Below are 18,413 nucleotides of genomic sequence, written 5' to 3'. Positions count from 1 at the left end.
GTAGTTGCTCATTCTTTTCCAGGGTTTTGAAAAGAAATGTAACTTATTTTCTCATTTGTGAAAGCTTCCTGCAGCACAGCCCTTGATGATCTCTATGACAGACTTGTACCAGGTGAGGAAAGATGGCATTTTGTCATTTCGGTTAACGGGTAGTTGTCACTTTCCCCTCCACTTCCCTCTCTATTCCTGAACTTCACAGAGAGACTCTTCTCCTTAAGTTGGTGGAAAGTTTCTGACCGCTCATCACATGATCACATGTCCTCCTTGGACAAAATAAAAGCTTGATGTCTGAATGTATCTGCAGAAGTTTGGGACAGATGAGGCATGAAAAAGATTCCTCTCAGTGTAATTACGACACATGACGATGCTGTTTCAAGTGTGTTTTTTGCTTACTTCTCAGCCACTGGCCTATTTTGGGAGCGTTTGATTCCCTTTTGGCGTGTCCTCAAAAGCCGAGAGTAAAGAGGAGAGGAGATCATGGTGATGGAATAATGTTTGAAGTGATATGTACTCAGCTGTATGTTCTCACTGCTCTTCAAAGGATATATCCTGTCATTCATCTGAACCTCTCAAAGGAGCATCTTTGTGTTTGTCTTTGTGAGACAGGAGCCTGTGTGTGTGTGTGCGTGTGTGTGTGTGTGTGTGTGTGTGTGTGTGTGTGTGTGTGTGTGTGTGTGTGTGTGTGTGTGTGTGTGTGTGTGTGTGTGTGTGTGTGTGTGTGTGTGTGTAGGAGTTGTGTGTCAAAATGGAAGCTACACACAGGGCTGTGAGATAAAAAAGTAAAAACCTTGTGGGAACATCTCTTCCTGTTTGTCTTCCAACTCAAAGTTTCTGATTTTTGTCTCATTTGTTGTTTGAAGGTCACACGGCAGTCACGAGTGAGGCCATATATTGCTTTCTGAGTCTCTAACATTCACTCCGTATGTTGTGCTCGTTCGCTGTCATGTCAGAGCTGTCCGTGACACATTGTTAGATTTAGTAATTAACCACTTTGGGAATGAAAACAGGGTTCACTCTGGGATTACATGAGAGGTCAACCACTCTCACAGCAGCAGAGCCTGCAAACTCAGAGAGCTAATCAGGTTTGGGATTTCTAATAAGTGTCTGTTTACTGAGATGCTGCAGCTCTGAGTGTTGTGACGGCGCTCGCCAGGCTGCGAGAGTTTTGGAATCCGCACCAAGGACACTGAGAGGCAGTTTGATACACTTAAAAGTGTAGCATCGTACTTTGGAGAAGAGTTGTGTGACCTCTTTGATGAGCAGAAGTACTCTGATTTCAACTTAACCCCTAGGGACTGTTTGGCACACTTTACACACTTCTTATTCTTCATTTTTTTGATAATTTTGGCTGTGTTCATGCATATGACATACATTTTTGGCAAGATTGGGTATTTTTGTTCAATCTTGGAATTTCCAGCTCAGCTCGTACAATAAGTCTAAAATACACTGTGTAAACAAAATTGTTAATTCATACTGTTAAGTGCAAAAAATGTGCCATTGAAACCCATTTAAACTGCAGTTTTTGATCCCACAGCCATCAAAGCATAAAAACATGCACTGCGTTATTTCTGGGTGTCACTCTGGGCTTTTGCCTTAGAATTTGCAATTTCTGCTATTTTCCACCTGATAATGTAATTTTTACCATATTTGGCATATGGAGAAAATACTTGCTATTTACACTCAGTGCACTGTCACAATCAATATTGGTGCAAGTCACTGACAAATCCAATAATAATAAAAGAAATCTACTTTGCATGTAGTATATTAAAAATAATTATTTTTTTGTGTGTTTTTTTTCACCTAAAAACATCATGACATGGTATTATGACAAAAACCTGGCATTTAAAGGGTTAAAATTCTGAAAATTGATGAATTTGGACTGATGTTGGTTAAAGAATTAAACTCAATGAGAGTAGAAGTTTATGTTAATGTATAATATTTTTCATAGCCTGATTTTGAAAAGCGCATTTTGTTTACAGAACGGTATGAGTGTGACTATCTGACACTGCACAAAAAAGTAATAATGTCTAAAAAAAATCAGTGTTGCTGCTAATCATTGACATCTCAAGTCTTTTTTTTCTTTTTTTAAATCTAAATACATAGCGACCTTATGACAACAACCTAGCATTTAAAGGTTTAAATTCTGAACATTAATGGATATTTGATATGTAAAGTTATGGCTGATGTTGGTTTTAAAAAAAATTAACTCGATGAAAGTAGAAAATAATGTTAATTTTATAATATTTTTTAAAGCTTGATTTTGAAAAGTGCATTTTGTGCGCAGAGCGATGCGAGTGTGTGTAATATTAAAGCGGACCATAAGGGTTAAATAAAAGTAGCAATACCACGGTTTAGAAACTAACTAAAGGTAAATGTAAAGGAGTAAAAAGTATATTCCTCTCTGAGATGTTGTGGAGCTCAAGTGTAAAATAGCATGAAATGGAAATACTTAAGTAAAGTACAAGTACCTAAAAACTGTACCCAAGTACAGCGCTTGAGAAAATGCACTTAGTTACTCTCTACCAATGTGATGGCCAGGTATTGGACCCCAGACTGGTGTGTGTCTTTCTGTGTTTGTGTTCAAAACACTTTGAAGTGTAGGTAAAGTTTCGATCCAGCAGAAAAGTCTGGTGTAGTGAAGGTGTTTAGTGCATGTAGATTGTCTACAGCTGACGGCAGCGCATGTAGATGCAGCAGCCTGTAGCTCCTCAAATCCTTGCTACTTTTTTTATTACTTATTTTACTATATTTTTCTATTTTTTCAACTCCATGGCCCCTTCTCCAAAGTTGTGTGGAGTGTGGACTGAATTGCAGCAGACCGCGAGAGGATCCCCACCAATGTCAGATGCCGAGCGTCCAGTGAGACCTGAGGGGAGAAACGAAACCGAAAGCGCCAGACGAAGAGAGAGGGAGGAGAGCTGGCATCGGGGAGGAGCTGACCTGAGTTGGACCGAGAGCTGTTCCTCTACCAAGCATTCCTCTTGCTAATGTCCGCTCGTAAGAGAAAAAAGTGGATGAGTTGCGATTGAGGCTCACTTAACAACGGGAAATCAGAGACTGCTCTGCGCACATCTTCACAGAGACATGGTTAACCCCCAACATCCCAGATCAAGCTGTTGCACTGCATAGACGGACCTTGTTGGGAGCCATAAGGACACAAGACTCTGATGCAAATTCAAAAAATGAATTGCAGGAATTGTATGATGCCACCAGCATCCTCATCCTTCAACTCCAAAGATGAAGCAGGATCAAGGACAAATTAAATTTCATTTTTCAAACTTTGTTTAAAAAATTACTTCAACCATCAATAAATCAACCATCTACCTTGTATTTGCTATACTATCTGAGGCACATGTGCAGTCATACAAGACACGGACATGTATAGATACATACATGTACCTGTGTGCATTTCTTACCTCCGTGTTCCCTGTAAAGTGTGCAGTGGCAGAGGATAAGAGGACGCCAGAGCAGAGTTGGAGACAAAGGGATCTGCAGCAACGGCTGATAAATAATGTAGGCGTAATATCACAAAATGGACGGCTGGGTTTCGAGGAGCGAAGTGGAGGTCAGCGGAGGGCGGAGCTCTGAGCTGAACAGCAGAACGGTTCCCTTGCGCATAAGCAAAAGATCAATAACAATAATAAAGCACATCGTGGTGAATTATTCATCAACGCTCTCCCTGTCCTCCCTACTCTCTTCTCCCTCCACCACGTCCCCAGCTGACTCTCCTCTGTCTCCGTCAAACTTTGGAGAATTTATTTTCTCCAACAAAGAGCCAAAAGCACATTATTATTATTAACTCTGTCTTTTCTTCCATGTAAATGCCTTTAATGAGCGGGTGGCTTCGTCTTTGATCGCAGACAGTCTTTGGAGTGTGCACCAGATCTGTCAGAGGATAACATTTGTGTGAGGCAGACTGTGGTGACTGCCAAATTATAGCTGATCACTTAGCTGAATGTACTGTCCCCCAAATTCGGGGGAATTCAAATAGTTAAAGGAAAATCATTGTGGGAGTGATTATCTTTTGTCATGAGCCAAAGCTAAAGTTAGCTGCTTGGCTGGCAAAAGTCTGTAGTGTGCTTGCTTTTTGGACCCAACAATGCAGTTTCTGGGTAAATCATAGCCACGTGGTCGAACTTTATTGGCTTCATGAACCACCTTTTCGTAGGAATGGCTGCGGCCCTGCCTCCAACGTTGTATCCAGTTCTCTTTATACATCCATGACTGTAGCTCACTTTAACTCTCTGGATGCCTGCACTACCTGTTTTATTCATGCACACTAATTTGTTAAAGTCCACGTGTTGCTGCAGCGTCTGTGTTTTATGCAAATCCAAGAGAATTTTGTGCAACGGGGATCATGAGTCATTTGTCATTTTCCATTTCTCCCTTACTTTCTCCCCATCAGTGTTATGCATACTGTTATTTATCTTTTTCTTTTTTTTACTCATGCATGAATGTGAAAGCAGCACTTTGCCACTGTAGCTGGTTGAGGTGGACCTTACTTTGACCCTTTAAAAATGGATGTTGTTGTTCGCATGATTCTGTTTAAAAAGATCTAGCACGAGAACTATAACAGCAAGAGCATTCATTCTTTTTGCTGCAGGAAGCTAAGGCGCTCGCCTTCTGTTTCATCAGGTTGTATGCTTTTACTGATGTCACAGTGCTTCATCACTTGCGAGCAAAAATGTGCAATGCCTGAGGAAGGAATGACGAATCTATCACAACACCTTTGCACTCTGCTCATAAAAATGAGCGCATCTCAAACACTAAATGATATAAATAGTTAAAATAACTTTCCCTGCTTTTCAGAATCTATTGGATTGATATGTTTTGTGTTTTTATTTTGTAAAATTTGATTTTCAAAAAAAAGTCTGATTTTTTTTTTGCATTTTTCAATGACACATTTTCAATACTTTTATCATCTATTATGATTGACTTACATCATCCTTTAGCTTAGGTTGTACAGATTTTAGGGATATGAAGCAATCAAGGATACTCCAAGAAATGACATCACAATAAGCAAAAATACCACAGTAGGCACTTGGTGGAGCATTTTTGTAGCAGAGTTTAAAAGGTTAACTACTTTACTGTAAGGTACAATGCACCATATTTACATAAACATATATTATGAGGAAAAGGATGTTTTTAAAAAACTTTATTTGTAAATGAGATGTCAGCGTTTATGCCTTAATCTTGATTTGCGTAAGGTCCATTATTAACCCATTAATTTTTTAAGCGTAGAGCGTAGGGCGACTAACAGACTGTGTTTAAAATGCCGTACTGGACTGAGTTTTAGAGCTAAAGTGATGATACTGTGCGGTAGCATATGAAACTAACTAATGGCCCCAACCATGTCATCTTAGCTTCTCGATAAGGGGGCAGAATAATGCTCAAAAGTTAGGCTAAATTTTGGCGATGAAAAATCGCCCTGGTCATCTCACAGGGTTACTATAACTACTAAACGTGTTGTAAAAAGACTGATATTTCCCTCTGAAACGTAGTTGAGTGAGTTGTAATAAAAATATCAACTCTACTGTTACTACTGTAACATTCTGTAGTAAATACTGTTCACAAATTAGACTGATGCAGGCAGTTTAACTTAATACATGCAATACTGGAGTTGTCCTTTAATATGTGGTTAAAAAAAAATGAATACAGGAATAAAATGAGTCAGTATTAGAAATGCAAATCTGTCTAGATATTTCTCACACTTGATCTGACTTGAGGGATCTATGTGCAGTATGGCACAAGTCCCCTCAAAGGTTTTCCTGTCACACCACCTAACTGCTGCTGTCCTCATGAGTCCCCCGGCTCCGCAGTTTAAAGTGTCCAGTATGTGTGATAGTAGAGAGTGGTATTCTGAAGGGACAGACGGTACTTTTTATTATTCCAGCAGAGTTTTCAGTAACACAGTAAATCAACAGAATAGGAGGGAATCTAATGTTGTCTATTTTTACCAATGGCCTCATGCACACCTCTAAAAATGACAACGGAGCAGTGCAGATTATTACCACAGCAAGCTTCTTAATAACTAAACACTTTTTGTGCAGTGTCACCGCAAACAGACACTTTTTACATTTTTTTTTTTTTTTTGTTATCCAGCTCATATATTCCACGTTCCAGTATTTGGAAACTAATTATAGTTGTTATCAGGCCTGTAAACAGCAGCGCTTTTCAGTGTTTTAATTACACGCAAAAAGGCCAGTCAGCATTTCCCTAATCGCTTAGTGTTTTGTTTTTTTTCCTGAGTGTTTCTGCAGCGCCTATTCTCAGCCCATTAAGCTGAGGAGGCTGGGAGTTCACGTTTGATCGATCACTGATGACACATGTCGATCTAAAAATAAATAAATAAAGTGTGTGTGTGGGGGGGGGGTGAAGCAAATTACCTGCTCCTCATTTTATCCCATTTTTTTTGTGTGTAGTGAAGGTAGAGGATACTAGAAGGGTGATGTGAGACACAAGAGAGGTCAGGAACTGAGATGACAGCAGGGGCACACTGTCAGGAGAGGCAAAAATCTGGGGGCGCTCCAAAGAAAGTTTGGGAAAAGGGGCCCCTATTATGGGCACATTTAAGGCATTTACAGCTATAAACTCTCATGGGGCAAATTTATACTCCCTTTCACTGCCATCATACTTCCATATATTCTTTATGTTCCTTCATTTAAACGTGTGTCATTTGTATCGTACCTCTCGGACGTTTTTGCAAGTTCGGGAACGCAGCACAGGCAGAGCTATTCAAGAGTTCTTTATTTTCTCAGCAGCAGTTTTAGGAATTTATGTTGCAGTTTAGATAAGTGATCTGTTGAGAGCTGATCAGATCAGATCAATGGATGAGATGAGCAACTGCTGCAAGTGAAAGCAAACCTTTAAATCCTGCAGACAGAATGGTGAAGTTTCACTTTTACTGCACCTGAAGTTCTGCTGCTCCATCTGTGTCCAGAGTACACTCTGCACACTGAGAGTGTGACACAGTGAATACTCGTAACCAGAGAATGTGGCTTTTCTGACCATAACTCACCATCATACCTCAGACACAGAAGGGAAGACATTTGGTCAGACACTGAATTTTGAGTGTCTACCTTGAAACTGCACTGATTGCAGAGATTTTCTGTGCTGCCGGAGGGAAGATGTATGTGAAACATGGATGTAAACTGGGAAAGAAACTTGACTGGTGCATGTAGACATACAACCATGCGGCAGTAATTCCAGTCTTTACTTTAGACTTAACTCACTAGTCAGTTTCTTCTTGGCACGTAAACTGTGCAGCTGAATGCAGCTTTAGTGCACCTGTGAAACTGTAAACTAGGCTTCTCTTGCTCTTTTGCAAATCCCCTGCACTCATGTCAGCTCCCTCTGCAATCTTCAAAACTGTATTTTTTTTACCAGAAAAAAATTCTTTGCACAGTGAGAAACTTTTCAAGTGCTGTTTGATTTATTTATTTATTTTTTTTTTCTGATCAGACACCCTGTGCCCATGTGCTGCACGGAAAATTCCTCCCCAGATTGTTACTGACAGCGCGCTTCAGTCTAAAGCATCTCCAGACAAATGTTGTCTCCCTGCCCGACGATATCAGTGCTCGCTGCATCACGCTGTGCATTTTTCTGAACAAGACTGTCACCATTTTGTCTTCTTTCTCTCGGCGATGCTAGTACCCTCTGGTTTTTCGATCAAAACACCCCTCTGTCTTGAAGCCCTACAAGGAGAGAGCAGCAGAGTTTTTTTTTAGGTCACATTTTCACACTTTCCTTTTATGAGTGAGTGACATGGAGCGTTTTCAGCACTTTAGATTATAATGATACTGTCGTTTTTTATTTACATTCAGCAGGGAAAGGGGATTTTTATTCTCTCCGTATGATATGATTCCAACTGTATACTGCAGTTAGTCAGAGCCGCTGTAAATTCTCTTAACACCTCAAACAAAAGGTTTTAGCCAAGTACATAGGTTGTGAAAATAACTGCTCCATAATTGATAATTCTCGTATGGCCCCCTCTTGTGCTCCCGACCTGGCACAGCTCCTCGACAGGGCAAACAATTAATTTCTCTGTTTGCTTATAAATAAGTCATAAAGAATGCGTGGCGAGTGGTCCTCTCTATTCATTAGCAGAGCAGTGTAGTGTCTGCTGAGAGCTGCTGTGAATCTCTGAGGTCAAAGACTCGTATGAAAAATGGAAACTGTTTTGGAGTATCGACAGAGTTTCCATTTTTAAAAATGTTGAGTCGTACTCTCCCTCAACAGTAGCCACGAGTGGAATGGAGTCACACGATTTAAACTCGAGTCACAAATTTGATGACTGTAGGCTCAACAAAATAAAACTAAACTTGCAGCTAATCTCAGATGTTGATACTAATGACTCATGACATGCCTTGAACTGGAGCCTGTTGACTTGAAAACGCTTGATGCCTTACCCCAAGCCCAAAAAATTTAAAGTATGTTTTATACACAGTGTGCCAAGAAGCAGTTAGTTTACCTTCTGAATCAACAAGTCATTCCAGCAAGTCAGCAATCAAACAAACAATCCAGCAGCATCCAGTCAAGTTGCAGGAGGGAAGCATGAAGAACATTAAGTTACTGAGTGCAAGTAAGAAAAAAAAACTTTTTTTTTAAACTGCATGGTAGTCAACAAAAAACAATTTGCAGTATGCAAAAAATGCAAATAGAAAATTGCAGACATAGCATCATGGATCAAACCACACTACGGCAGACTTTTATAACTCCACTACTGTTTCAGCTTCCTCTCCTTATTTCAGTAGGACCTGTAGCAATGTACACTCCCTCCAGATCCAGTGTGTAGTTAAGCGTACTTACTGATATTGGGATGGACAGATATACAAGAGCATGTAAATGCTTAAGTGCACATATGCACATGTGTAAGTGAGTGAGCATATATATAAGTAGTGCATATTTGATTTGATTTGATTTTTTATTTATTTCGAACATGTAAAAAAGGAAATAAAGAAATATTGCACAAAAACAAACCAACGAAAAGCAAAGTATTAATTACAGTGAAAAACATAAAGCCAAAGAAATGTCTAAATACTAAATGACTCGCTTCACATATTCCAAAAGGAGTGAGAAGTAAAAAAAACTTGTTTTCTCTTTTAACAAAAAAAGAGAAAAAATGAAAGTAAGGGAAGGAAAAGCAATGCAATTATTCTGTAAACTGTACTATATTTACATTACACAGGCATTATAATTGTAAGAATATGGATTTTTTTTGTAAAAGTCACAAATTAAAAAAAAATATGTAAAATAAAAATTAAAAAACACTTGCATAGCCTCACTTTAAATCTTAACGGTAAAATTACAGATAATATAATCTCATTTGTCTCCACTTTTCAGTGTTACAGTTACAGTACACTCTGAGAGACTGGTAAGGCTGGTCTTGCCACTTAAAAATAAAAATTGAAAAAAAAAAAACAACTTGCATAGCCTTACTTTAAACATTAACTGCAAACATAATTGATAATATAATCTCATTTGTCTCCAAATGATTTTTTTAAACAAATGACACTCTGAGAGACTTTGGATTACTTTATCAGGCTAGCGTGTCTTGCCACTAAAAAATACAAAACAACAAACTGTATTTTCATCTGAAACAATTTAATTTATAGCTCCCGGTTGCTTCAGAGATACAGGCTATAATGAAAAACATTTCTTTTCTAAATGGGACTCCACAAACACAGGGCTGGCCCCTGGCTAACTGGCTTTATTCTTCTGCTTTGTCAGACTGATGAAATTGCTATTGCTCTGCTGGTCTCCGTTCAGAAGTCACCACGAGGCAATATGAGTGAAATGTTTTCCAGTCACACCAGGGTCAAAAGCTCTCCACTTGTTTATGAGATGCTCTGGAGGATCTGCTCTGTTGGTAATGGCAGGCAGTTTTAAAGGCTGGATTAGAGTGCAGTTGGCCCTTTCGTAATAATGCTGCGACTTCTGTATGGATCTGTTATTCCATAATGTGATTTAGCCAGTCACACTGTGATAAGCTTTTAGATGCAGAAAGGGCTCAGGTATCGATCTGTAAAAAAAAACTGAAGAAACTCTTTTTCTTTAATTACAGTCAGACAAACATTTCTGTACTTCATGTGTATGAGAGGATGTAGTGCCCTCTATTGGATAAAGACACAAATTCTTTCATTTTCTTTGAAGGTCAAAAGAGCCATAAACATCAATATAATGTGATCATTCATAAACTTTTTCTTCGTTTTGTCCTTATCTGTGCCTGTTGTCTGACTATGTGGATTAGGGGGAGATTTTGAGGTTCATCCTTTCACTGAGGCCAGAAAGAAAGCAAAACAAGAGTACTTCTAGGATTGAGTCCCCTGTGAAATAACAGATGGAGTTGAAAAATATTTTAGAAAGTGTATTTTCTCTTAAAATTACTTTTTGTTGTCCATACATTAACCCTTTCAAACCTGGGCAAAATGCTTTTATTTTTTTTCAAAAACATGGGTAGAAGGCAATAGCAATGTAACAAGTCATGGCCTTAAATTTATTTAAAAAATTTAAAAAAAAAAAAAAAAGTTTAAAAAGTTACAAGAAAATTACCTGAAAATAAGCATAAAAAAACAACAAAAAAAATATCCAAAAAAGAAAAGAAAGTGCTGACAATTTAAAAAAAAAAAAAAAAAAGAAATGTAGCAGAATTTCAAATATAAAATTACAATAATTAGAAAGTTTCTGGACTTTGTAAAAATAATAATTTCCACGTCATTTTCTTGTCACCATTTAATTTGCTCAGGTTTCAAAGGTGTAAATGGCTAGTGAAAACTGATGCTGATCCCGGTTTCAAGGGGTTAAAATTAAAGCATTTTTGCATTCCTTTTTTTCTGATATTTTATTTATCGAGCTTGTGATTTTGTCTCATTTGGAATCGACTTCCACCACTCCAGTGCTCAGCTTTCTGTAACGATAAAGCTGCACTAATCAATATTTATGTATTGGCAATATGTGAAAAGTGTTACTCATGTAAATATTGAACCCAAAGAAAATTATCACCTGACTCTGCAGCTCCAGAAGTGTTCAGTGAAAAAACTCACTTTACACTGCTCGCCCAACACCACCACAAAAAAATAGCTTTAGGAGAACTGCATTTCTCTGTTGGTTTGTCACTTCAGTAACCTCTTTTAGAATACAAATTGGATCTATCCTTAATATGGAGATATTGATTAGTGCAGCTATAACTTGTGCTAGAACTTTCAACTGGCACAGACAGAGTTGGACTATTGGCAAACAGTCAACTTAAAAAAACAAAACAAAAAACAACGTTACTTCGTGGCCATAATTCATTTTAGACATCCCCATAGCTGGGCCCTCACAGTACGCCGAAACATTAGATCAAGTCTAATTCTTGAGTTGTCAGAAATAAATAAATAAACGTAACAAAGTGGTGGTTGGTGGGTGAGCATTTCCTCTAATGGCACTGCAGCACTTTTCCGGCGTGTGTGTGTGGCTTAATCACTTGTAAGACTTGATTGAGTGTGTGTTAATAAACACTAGGCTGTCTCTCTTCCCCTGGCGATTAGTGGTTTATGTACTCTGCTCTCTGCAGGCTGAAGACGCAGTCCTGAAGATTGATGGAGGGCCATGCTATTCAAACAGCAGGCATTGCTGAGACAGAAGCTCTTCGTTCTGGGCAGCCTCGCTATCGGAAGTGTCCTCTATCTCGTGGCCAGGGTTGGGACCTTGGATAGGTATGTCATCACTGTTATAATGCAGCCAATTGTCCTCTTTATGAAGTTGGTTTTGGTATCAAACATGGTTTTTATTCCTCCATGCCAGTGATAGCTGAGACTCAGCGATAAGATCAGATCAGATCAGATCAGATCAGATAAGATCAGATAAGAAAAGGTACAGTTAAAAACAAGGTGCGGTAGTAAAAACCAACAAGATGCAATGATAGATTTTAATGGTCATAGGTCAAAGGTCAAGGTCACTGTAACCTCATCAGTCTCATTATTGTAAATGTGATATCTTAAGAAAACCTTGTGGGAATTTCTTTAAATTTGGCACAAATGTTCAAGTAGATTGAAGGATGAACTGATTAGATGTTGGTGGTCAAAGGTCACTGGCACCCTGCGTTCGTCTCGTTCTTGTGAATGTGATATCTCAAGAACATCTCGAGGGAATAACGTCAAATTTGGCACAAACATTCAAGTGGACTCAAGAATAAACCGATTAGATCTTGGTGGTTAGAGGTCAAAGGTGACAGTGACGTTTCATTGGTCTCATTCTTGTGAAAGGGATATCTCAAAAACGCCTTGTGTTCATTTTTTAGATTCGACATAAACATTCACTTGGACTCAACGATGAGCCTATTAGAGTTTGATGTTCATAGGTCAAGGTCACTGTGACCTTGCATCTGTCTCATTTTTGTTAACGCAATATCTGAAGATGGCCTTGAGGTAATTTCCTCAAATTAAGCACAAACGTCCACTTGGACTCAAGAATGAACTGATTAGAAGCTGGTGGTCAAAGGTCAAGGTCACAGTGACCTCATACAACACTTTATTGGCTATAATTCAAGAACCACCTTGAAACTGTGCTGACTGTATAGATCTACCGTGTGTGAAAGATCCATGTTTTCACAGACATAAATGTAAACTCTAAGTGCACTTTAAGCGGCGTGCAGAGGCATACAACAGCATGGCAGTAAATCTAGTTTAGTCTATCATATACTACAAAAATGATGACCTATTTTTTATTTGATTTGATTTCTTTGAAATTGCTTTCTTAGTTAATCATCCACCAGCTGTTGTTTAGATTGTTGTGGTTTTGGTCAATGTACTGTATATATATTTTTTTTAGTTTAGGGTAAATTTGTGGATAAAGATTTATAACTTTCTCTCAGACAGAGAGTAAAAAGGTTGTTATCACTCTCATGCCCGTGTGTTAAACATGCCGCAAGAGCAGGTTAAAATAAGAAATTAAAAATAGGCCTAACAGCACCTCTAAAGCCCTCCAGTTAACACTTTGCATCATGTTGTATGCATCATGTTATGTGCATATGCTATGTGGTGTAACTATTTTGAAAATGTCAAGCTACACCCTAAGGTTTTGGGAAAGTCTTGGTCTGTATGTGAAATCACGCCTCATTCACTATATAGTGCATTCTGAGGTTTTAACTAGCCTACAGTATACAATGCAGTGCCATCCACAATTCTATAGTTGAACAAAAAAGTATTGTCACACTGCACTACTTATGCTAACAATATCACATCATATTTTATAGATGTAAAGTACTGTTGTGTTGCCCAGCACCTGTCAGCAATGATGGAAATTATATTAAATCTCCAAAAGCTCATTTTACTGCTCACTGACTGGAGTTAAAGGGTATGTTTAATATTTTCCAACCTGGATCCTATTTTCCATTTGTTTTTGTACTGAAGTGAGTAATGGGAACAACAGTTCAAACAGCAAAACAGGCTGCAATGTAACCACTTGGGAAATGTTTGCAATTTACATTCACTAAAACTGCTTGTTTTGGCCACTAACAGGCTCAGATGATTATTCTAAATGACTGATAACATTATAAAAATGATCCCTACAGAGTTAGACCTTTTTGTTAAAGAGTAAAATCCTTTTTGTTTAACCAGATACAGACCCAACATTGTTATCGCCAAACACACCAGACCCCATATAAATCAACAGTAATTTCAGCATTTGTAGAATCAGCCCATTTTCATAGGATGGATTATGGGTTTAATTCAAACCAGCACTGGTGATTGTTGAAAGAATATTGTTGGAAAGACGAACCTAGACAGTTTTTGAGTTTTATTTTGTTTCTGTCGATTTTGTATGTTTTACAATCATAAAAGGACTCTTTATGTAAATGGAGTCTGGTTGTTTTTTTTTGATGGAGATTTTGTGATTGTTTCTGGTTAACAGAAAAAGATGTTACTCTTTAACCAAGACCTCGCCCTCTGTAGGAATTCTTTTCATAATGTTGTCAGACACCTGAAAACATAATCTCCCTCTGTCTGTGGCAAAAACAACCACTTTTAGTGGATGTAAATTGGCATTGCTGATTATATTACAGCCTGTTTCGCTGCTGCTGGCTGCAGCACTCAATACTGGACCAATTTCAAAAATTGTTGTTCTGATTAGTCACTTAGACACAGAAACATGGGGAAATAGGGCACAGCTTGAAAAATGTCAAAAATTACCCTCTTACTACTATTGTCTATGGGGAGTTGGAAAAAAATGAATGGAGTGATTTTGGAGACAGCCTTTGCTCAAGGTTTATCCTCCGAAGCACCTTCGTTGAGACTCTTCGTCTTATTAAGTCAGTTTTGTCTAATATTAAAACCTAATTGTCTCTGAAAAAACAAACAAGTGATGTAAATCTTGTTCCTGTAAAATGCCAAAACATATCAATTTGTATTAAGTATTTACTAGCTTCAGTGGCATTTTGCGTGACTTTAGTTTAACAATTTCCCTTTTGTCTCTTTTCATGATCTCATTGCACAATCGATTTTTTTTACTTGGTTTAAGAATAAAATACTTTTAAATTTCAATAATAGACAAACTTTTCTTCAGGAGATGGAAATTGTTGATATCAGTGTTGATATCAGATAAAACAGATGGCATGTACTTTTTTTTGTTTTAAGTTTTTTTTTTTAGACTGTGTTATTGGCTGTTGATGCTAAACCAGCAAAGTACCGCCCATAGAATCTCAGATTCAACAACATATACAAGGCACAGGGCACCTAATAGTTGCTCAACATTAAATATGTTTGTTTGCTTAACCAAGCAACAACCTCTGGGGCTGAAAGATGAAGCTCAGAAGTGCCAACATTTCCAGTTCCTCTAATGGTAATTTCAGGCTGGCTCCAGAAGCGAGTCAATCCCCAAAGATCTCAGTGTTAAAATGCCCAACCTTCCAGCAGAAATAACCATGTTAACAGCCTGCTAGGATTCTTGGTGAGTAAGTTATGATAGTGTTGAGAATGACGAAGTTTTTTTTTTGCTTTTGTCTCTTTCAGGCTTCAGCCCATTTGCCCCATTGAGAGCAGACTGCCCCCTCCTGAACCCGAGCAAATCCCTCTCCGCACCCTGCAGTTTAAGCGTGGCCTGCTCCATGAACTACGCAAAGGCAATGCCACCAAAGAGCAAATCCGCCTGCACAACCTGGTCCAGCAACTTCCTCGAGCCATCATCATCGGGGTGCGCAAGGGGGGCACCCGTGCCCTGCTGGAGATGCTCAACCTGCATCCAGCAGTGGTCAAGGCCTCGCAGGAGATCCACTTCTTCGACAATGACCAAAACTACGCCCGGGGCATCGACTGGTACCGGGAGAAAATGCCCTTCTCCTTCCCTCATCAGATCACCATTGAGAAGAGCCCCGCCTACTTCATCACAGAGGAGGTCCCTGAACGCATCTTTAAGATGAACTCCTCCATCAAGCTGTTGATCATCGTCCGCGAGCCCACCACTAGAGCTGTGTCCGACTACACACAAGTGCTGGAGGGCAAGGAGCGCAAGAACAAGACCTACCACAAGTTCGAGAAGCTGGCGATCGACCCCAGTACCTGTGAGGTGAACACAAAGTACAAAGCGGTGCGGACCAGCATCTACACCAAACACTTGGAGCGCTGGCTGAAGTACTTTCCCGTGGAGCAGTTCCACATTGTGGATGGGGACCGCCTCATCACAGACCCGTTGCCAGAGCTGCAGCTCGTGGAGCGTTTCCTCAACCTCCCCTCGAGAATCAGCCAGTATAACCTGTACTTCAACGCCACCAGGGGATTCTACTGTCTGCGATTTAACATTGTTTTCAACAAGTGCCTGGCAGGCAGCAAGGGACGCATCCATCCAGAGGTGGACCCATCCGTGGTGACGAAACTGCAGAAGTTCTTTCACCCATTCAATCAGAAGTTTTACCAGATCACTGGTAGGACATTCAACTGGCCATGATGATCTTCAGACTCGTCCAATGAGATCCTTTGGATTGGTGTTTTCTTTTTTTTAAACGCCAAGCTACGAGAACTCAAAAAAAAAAAAAAATTAATAGCACTTTGACTGAGTTTAATACAAGAATGACAGTGTGACCAAATATAAACGGGACTTGGTGTTAAGATTGTTTTTACGTGTGTGAAAATAAAAACTAAATAGTTTAATGGTTTGACTAATAGATTGAGTTAAAAAGCACTTGATCTTGCAAATGAATTCACCTGTCTATCACTGTTCCCCCTAAAGAGAAAAAAAATGAACTGTGTGATTACCTGAAGAGATTATTTTTGTTGCTCTTTAAAAGACTATCAAACACTGACATTCATGCTGTTAAGATAAGCTTTAAGTGTGATGCTTTTCTCATGATGAAAACACCTTAAAAGATGACAAAATGACATTCGATAAACGATGAAATTGTTCATCTGCTCCCCCATCATGTTGTTTATTTGATCAGAACTGCATGTGCAATCAAGATGCCATTACAACATCGTACACTCTTGTATTAGCCGTCTTCTGTTTGTTTAATACTGGTTTCCACCACGTTTTATTTTCGATTCATGCTGTGAATCATCCATTAGAAGGTGACCTCTTTTAATTCTCGACACAATGCCCATTTTGAAGATCAGAACAGGCTCATCAAAGTAAGATCTGTTGTTTCAAGCTTAACTCATGTCCAAACCCCTCAAAGCATTTAAAACTCAAGCTGGTGTTTTTAATGTGAGTATGTTGGTTCTTCCCCCACTTACAGCTTTTTCATTGGTTCGCGAAACACCCGCCAAAAAAAAGCCATAGTGGGGAAAAAAAAATGTTGTCCTCTGATGATTGTTGTCAAACCAACTGTTTATTCTATGATGATTAGCAAAATTTGTCTGTTTCTGTGCAAATATTCATTCTGTATCATAAGTGTGTTGTTAAAAAAAGATTAAATTAAAAGAACATGTAAACATTGGTCTGCTCATTTGATGTTTACTTTTTATTTTATTTTTGCAATTTAGGGAATAGTCTAACATTTTGCTGTTGCATAGTGTTCAATTCACTACCATAAGATTACTCCAATGTTGTTATAGTAAAATTTGGCAGTACATCCAACCAGCTGCACTGGTGTGGCTGCATGTGATCTGTGGTTCTGAGGCTGGTTGGATGTACTGCCAAATTAACAGAAATTACTTTGGAGATGGCTTATGGTACTGAAATGAACATTCAGTTCACAGACAACAGCTGAGGTGGATATTTGTGCTGATTTTAACACATTTCTGACTAAAATTTGAGAGAAATATATCTACTGAGTGCATAAAAAGTCTTAGACCTTTAAGAAAAATGGGAACAAAAACAAAAGTGTTCATATTTCTGTTCAGTATGTGCATATACCATTACAGTGCACTATAAATTCCAATGATGGTGGAACTACAGGCTCCTGCATTGTATACTGAATTGTGAGGCCCTGTCTTGGGTAGGGGCCCAGTGTTAAAATCTAGTTTTTAATTTACCTGATGGGTAGCCTACTTGTACACAACAGGATAAATAAACAGTGTAAAGACATGGGGAGGGTGTCAGTGAGGGCTCAGAGACTTTTTTTTACCCTAGCACTTTCTAGCAGGTTATTACAGCCCTGGCCTTGTCCCAGGATCATGAGCAAAACTTTACCTGCTTTGGGAACATTTGCTTGGAGAAAACCGGGACCGCCTATAGTTTTTCAAGTGGACTACTGGTTATTTATGAGGGGGTGATACAAAAAGTGGGAGGCATGTCAAATTATTTTTAAAGCACTAGGGATGGATTTATGTTTTTTGTCTTAGGGGAGGGGGCATACAAAATTAAATGGCTGTGTTTTGTACTTATTTTAAGCCTTTTTTTTTTTTAAAGAAAGCATGCCATCATGTAAAAATTGGCAAAGCTACACTATATATCATGGCCAAAAACTTTAAAAACATTAATTATTGCTGGCAGTTTAAATATCTGTCTGCCCTTGAAAACATCATGTGCAACAATACTTCCCTTAGAAAAAGAAAAAAAGCATAATCTAGTTTAATATAAAATAGTGGTATTTTATCAAAAAATATTTTATTCTGTGTCTCATTTAAAATTTGGCCAAATTTTAAATGAGACACAGAATCAAAGGGTAAGTTTTAAAACCCCAAAATGTATTTATGGTGGGTGGAGGGTCACGCATTTTCTGCCAGTCACTCACTATGTAGCTTCAGGGAGGGTAAAAACAAACAAACAAAAAATACGTCACATCCCAGCCACTCCTTCCTCTGATAAATAAAGAACAGTCCCTGAAATATTTAGGTAAATAGCGAATAAAGAAACATTCTTTGCACATAGATGGATGATTTGGGCATATAGTGTTCGTTTGTGGATTAAGGTAGAAGAGATTGTAACAAAGATGATGCTGACATCTAGTGTTGCATCAGTAAATAAACCAGCATTGGTGGATTCTTGCCTTCTTTTTTAGTCAG

General features: G+C 38.7%; 1 protein-coding gene across 1 annotated transcript in view; it reads left to right on the top strand.

The window, feature by feature from the left end:
- LOC121955628 (heparan sulfate glucosamine 3-O-sulfotransferase 5) overlaps positions 1 to 16,722 on the top strand; it is a 42,383-nt gene extending 25,661 nt beyond the window's left edge. The window contains exons 2-3 of the mRNA XM_042503664.1: positions 11,555 to 11,696; positions 14,988 to 16,722. Of these exons, the coding sequence (XP_042359598.1) occupies positions 11,590 to 11,696; positions 14,988 to 15,918 (1,038 nt within the window). The 5' untranslated portion in view covers positions 11,555 to 11,589 and the 3' untranslated portion in view covers positions 15,919 to 16,722. The remainder of the gene's footprint in view (positions 1 to 11,554; positions 11,697 to 14,987) is intronic.
- The last annotated feature ends 1,691 nt before the right edge of the window (positions 16,723 to 18,413 follow it).

This window comes from Plectropomus leopardus, chromosome 16, assembly GCF_008729295.1.
Source record: "Plectropomus leopardus isolate mb chromosome 16, YSFRI_Pleo_2.0, whole genome shotgun sequence".
NCBI classification, from domain to species: Eukaryota; Metazoa; Chordata; class Actinopteri; order Perciformes; family Serranidae; genus Plectropomus; species Plectropomus leopardus.
This window is presented reverse-complemented; position numbering and strand designations above follow the sequence as displayed.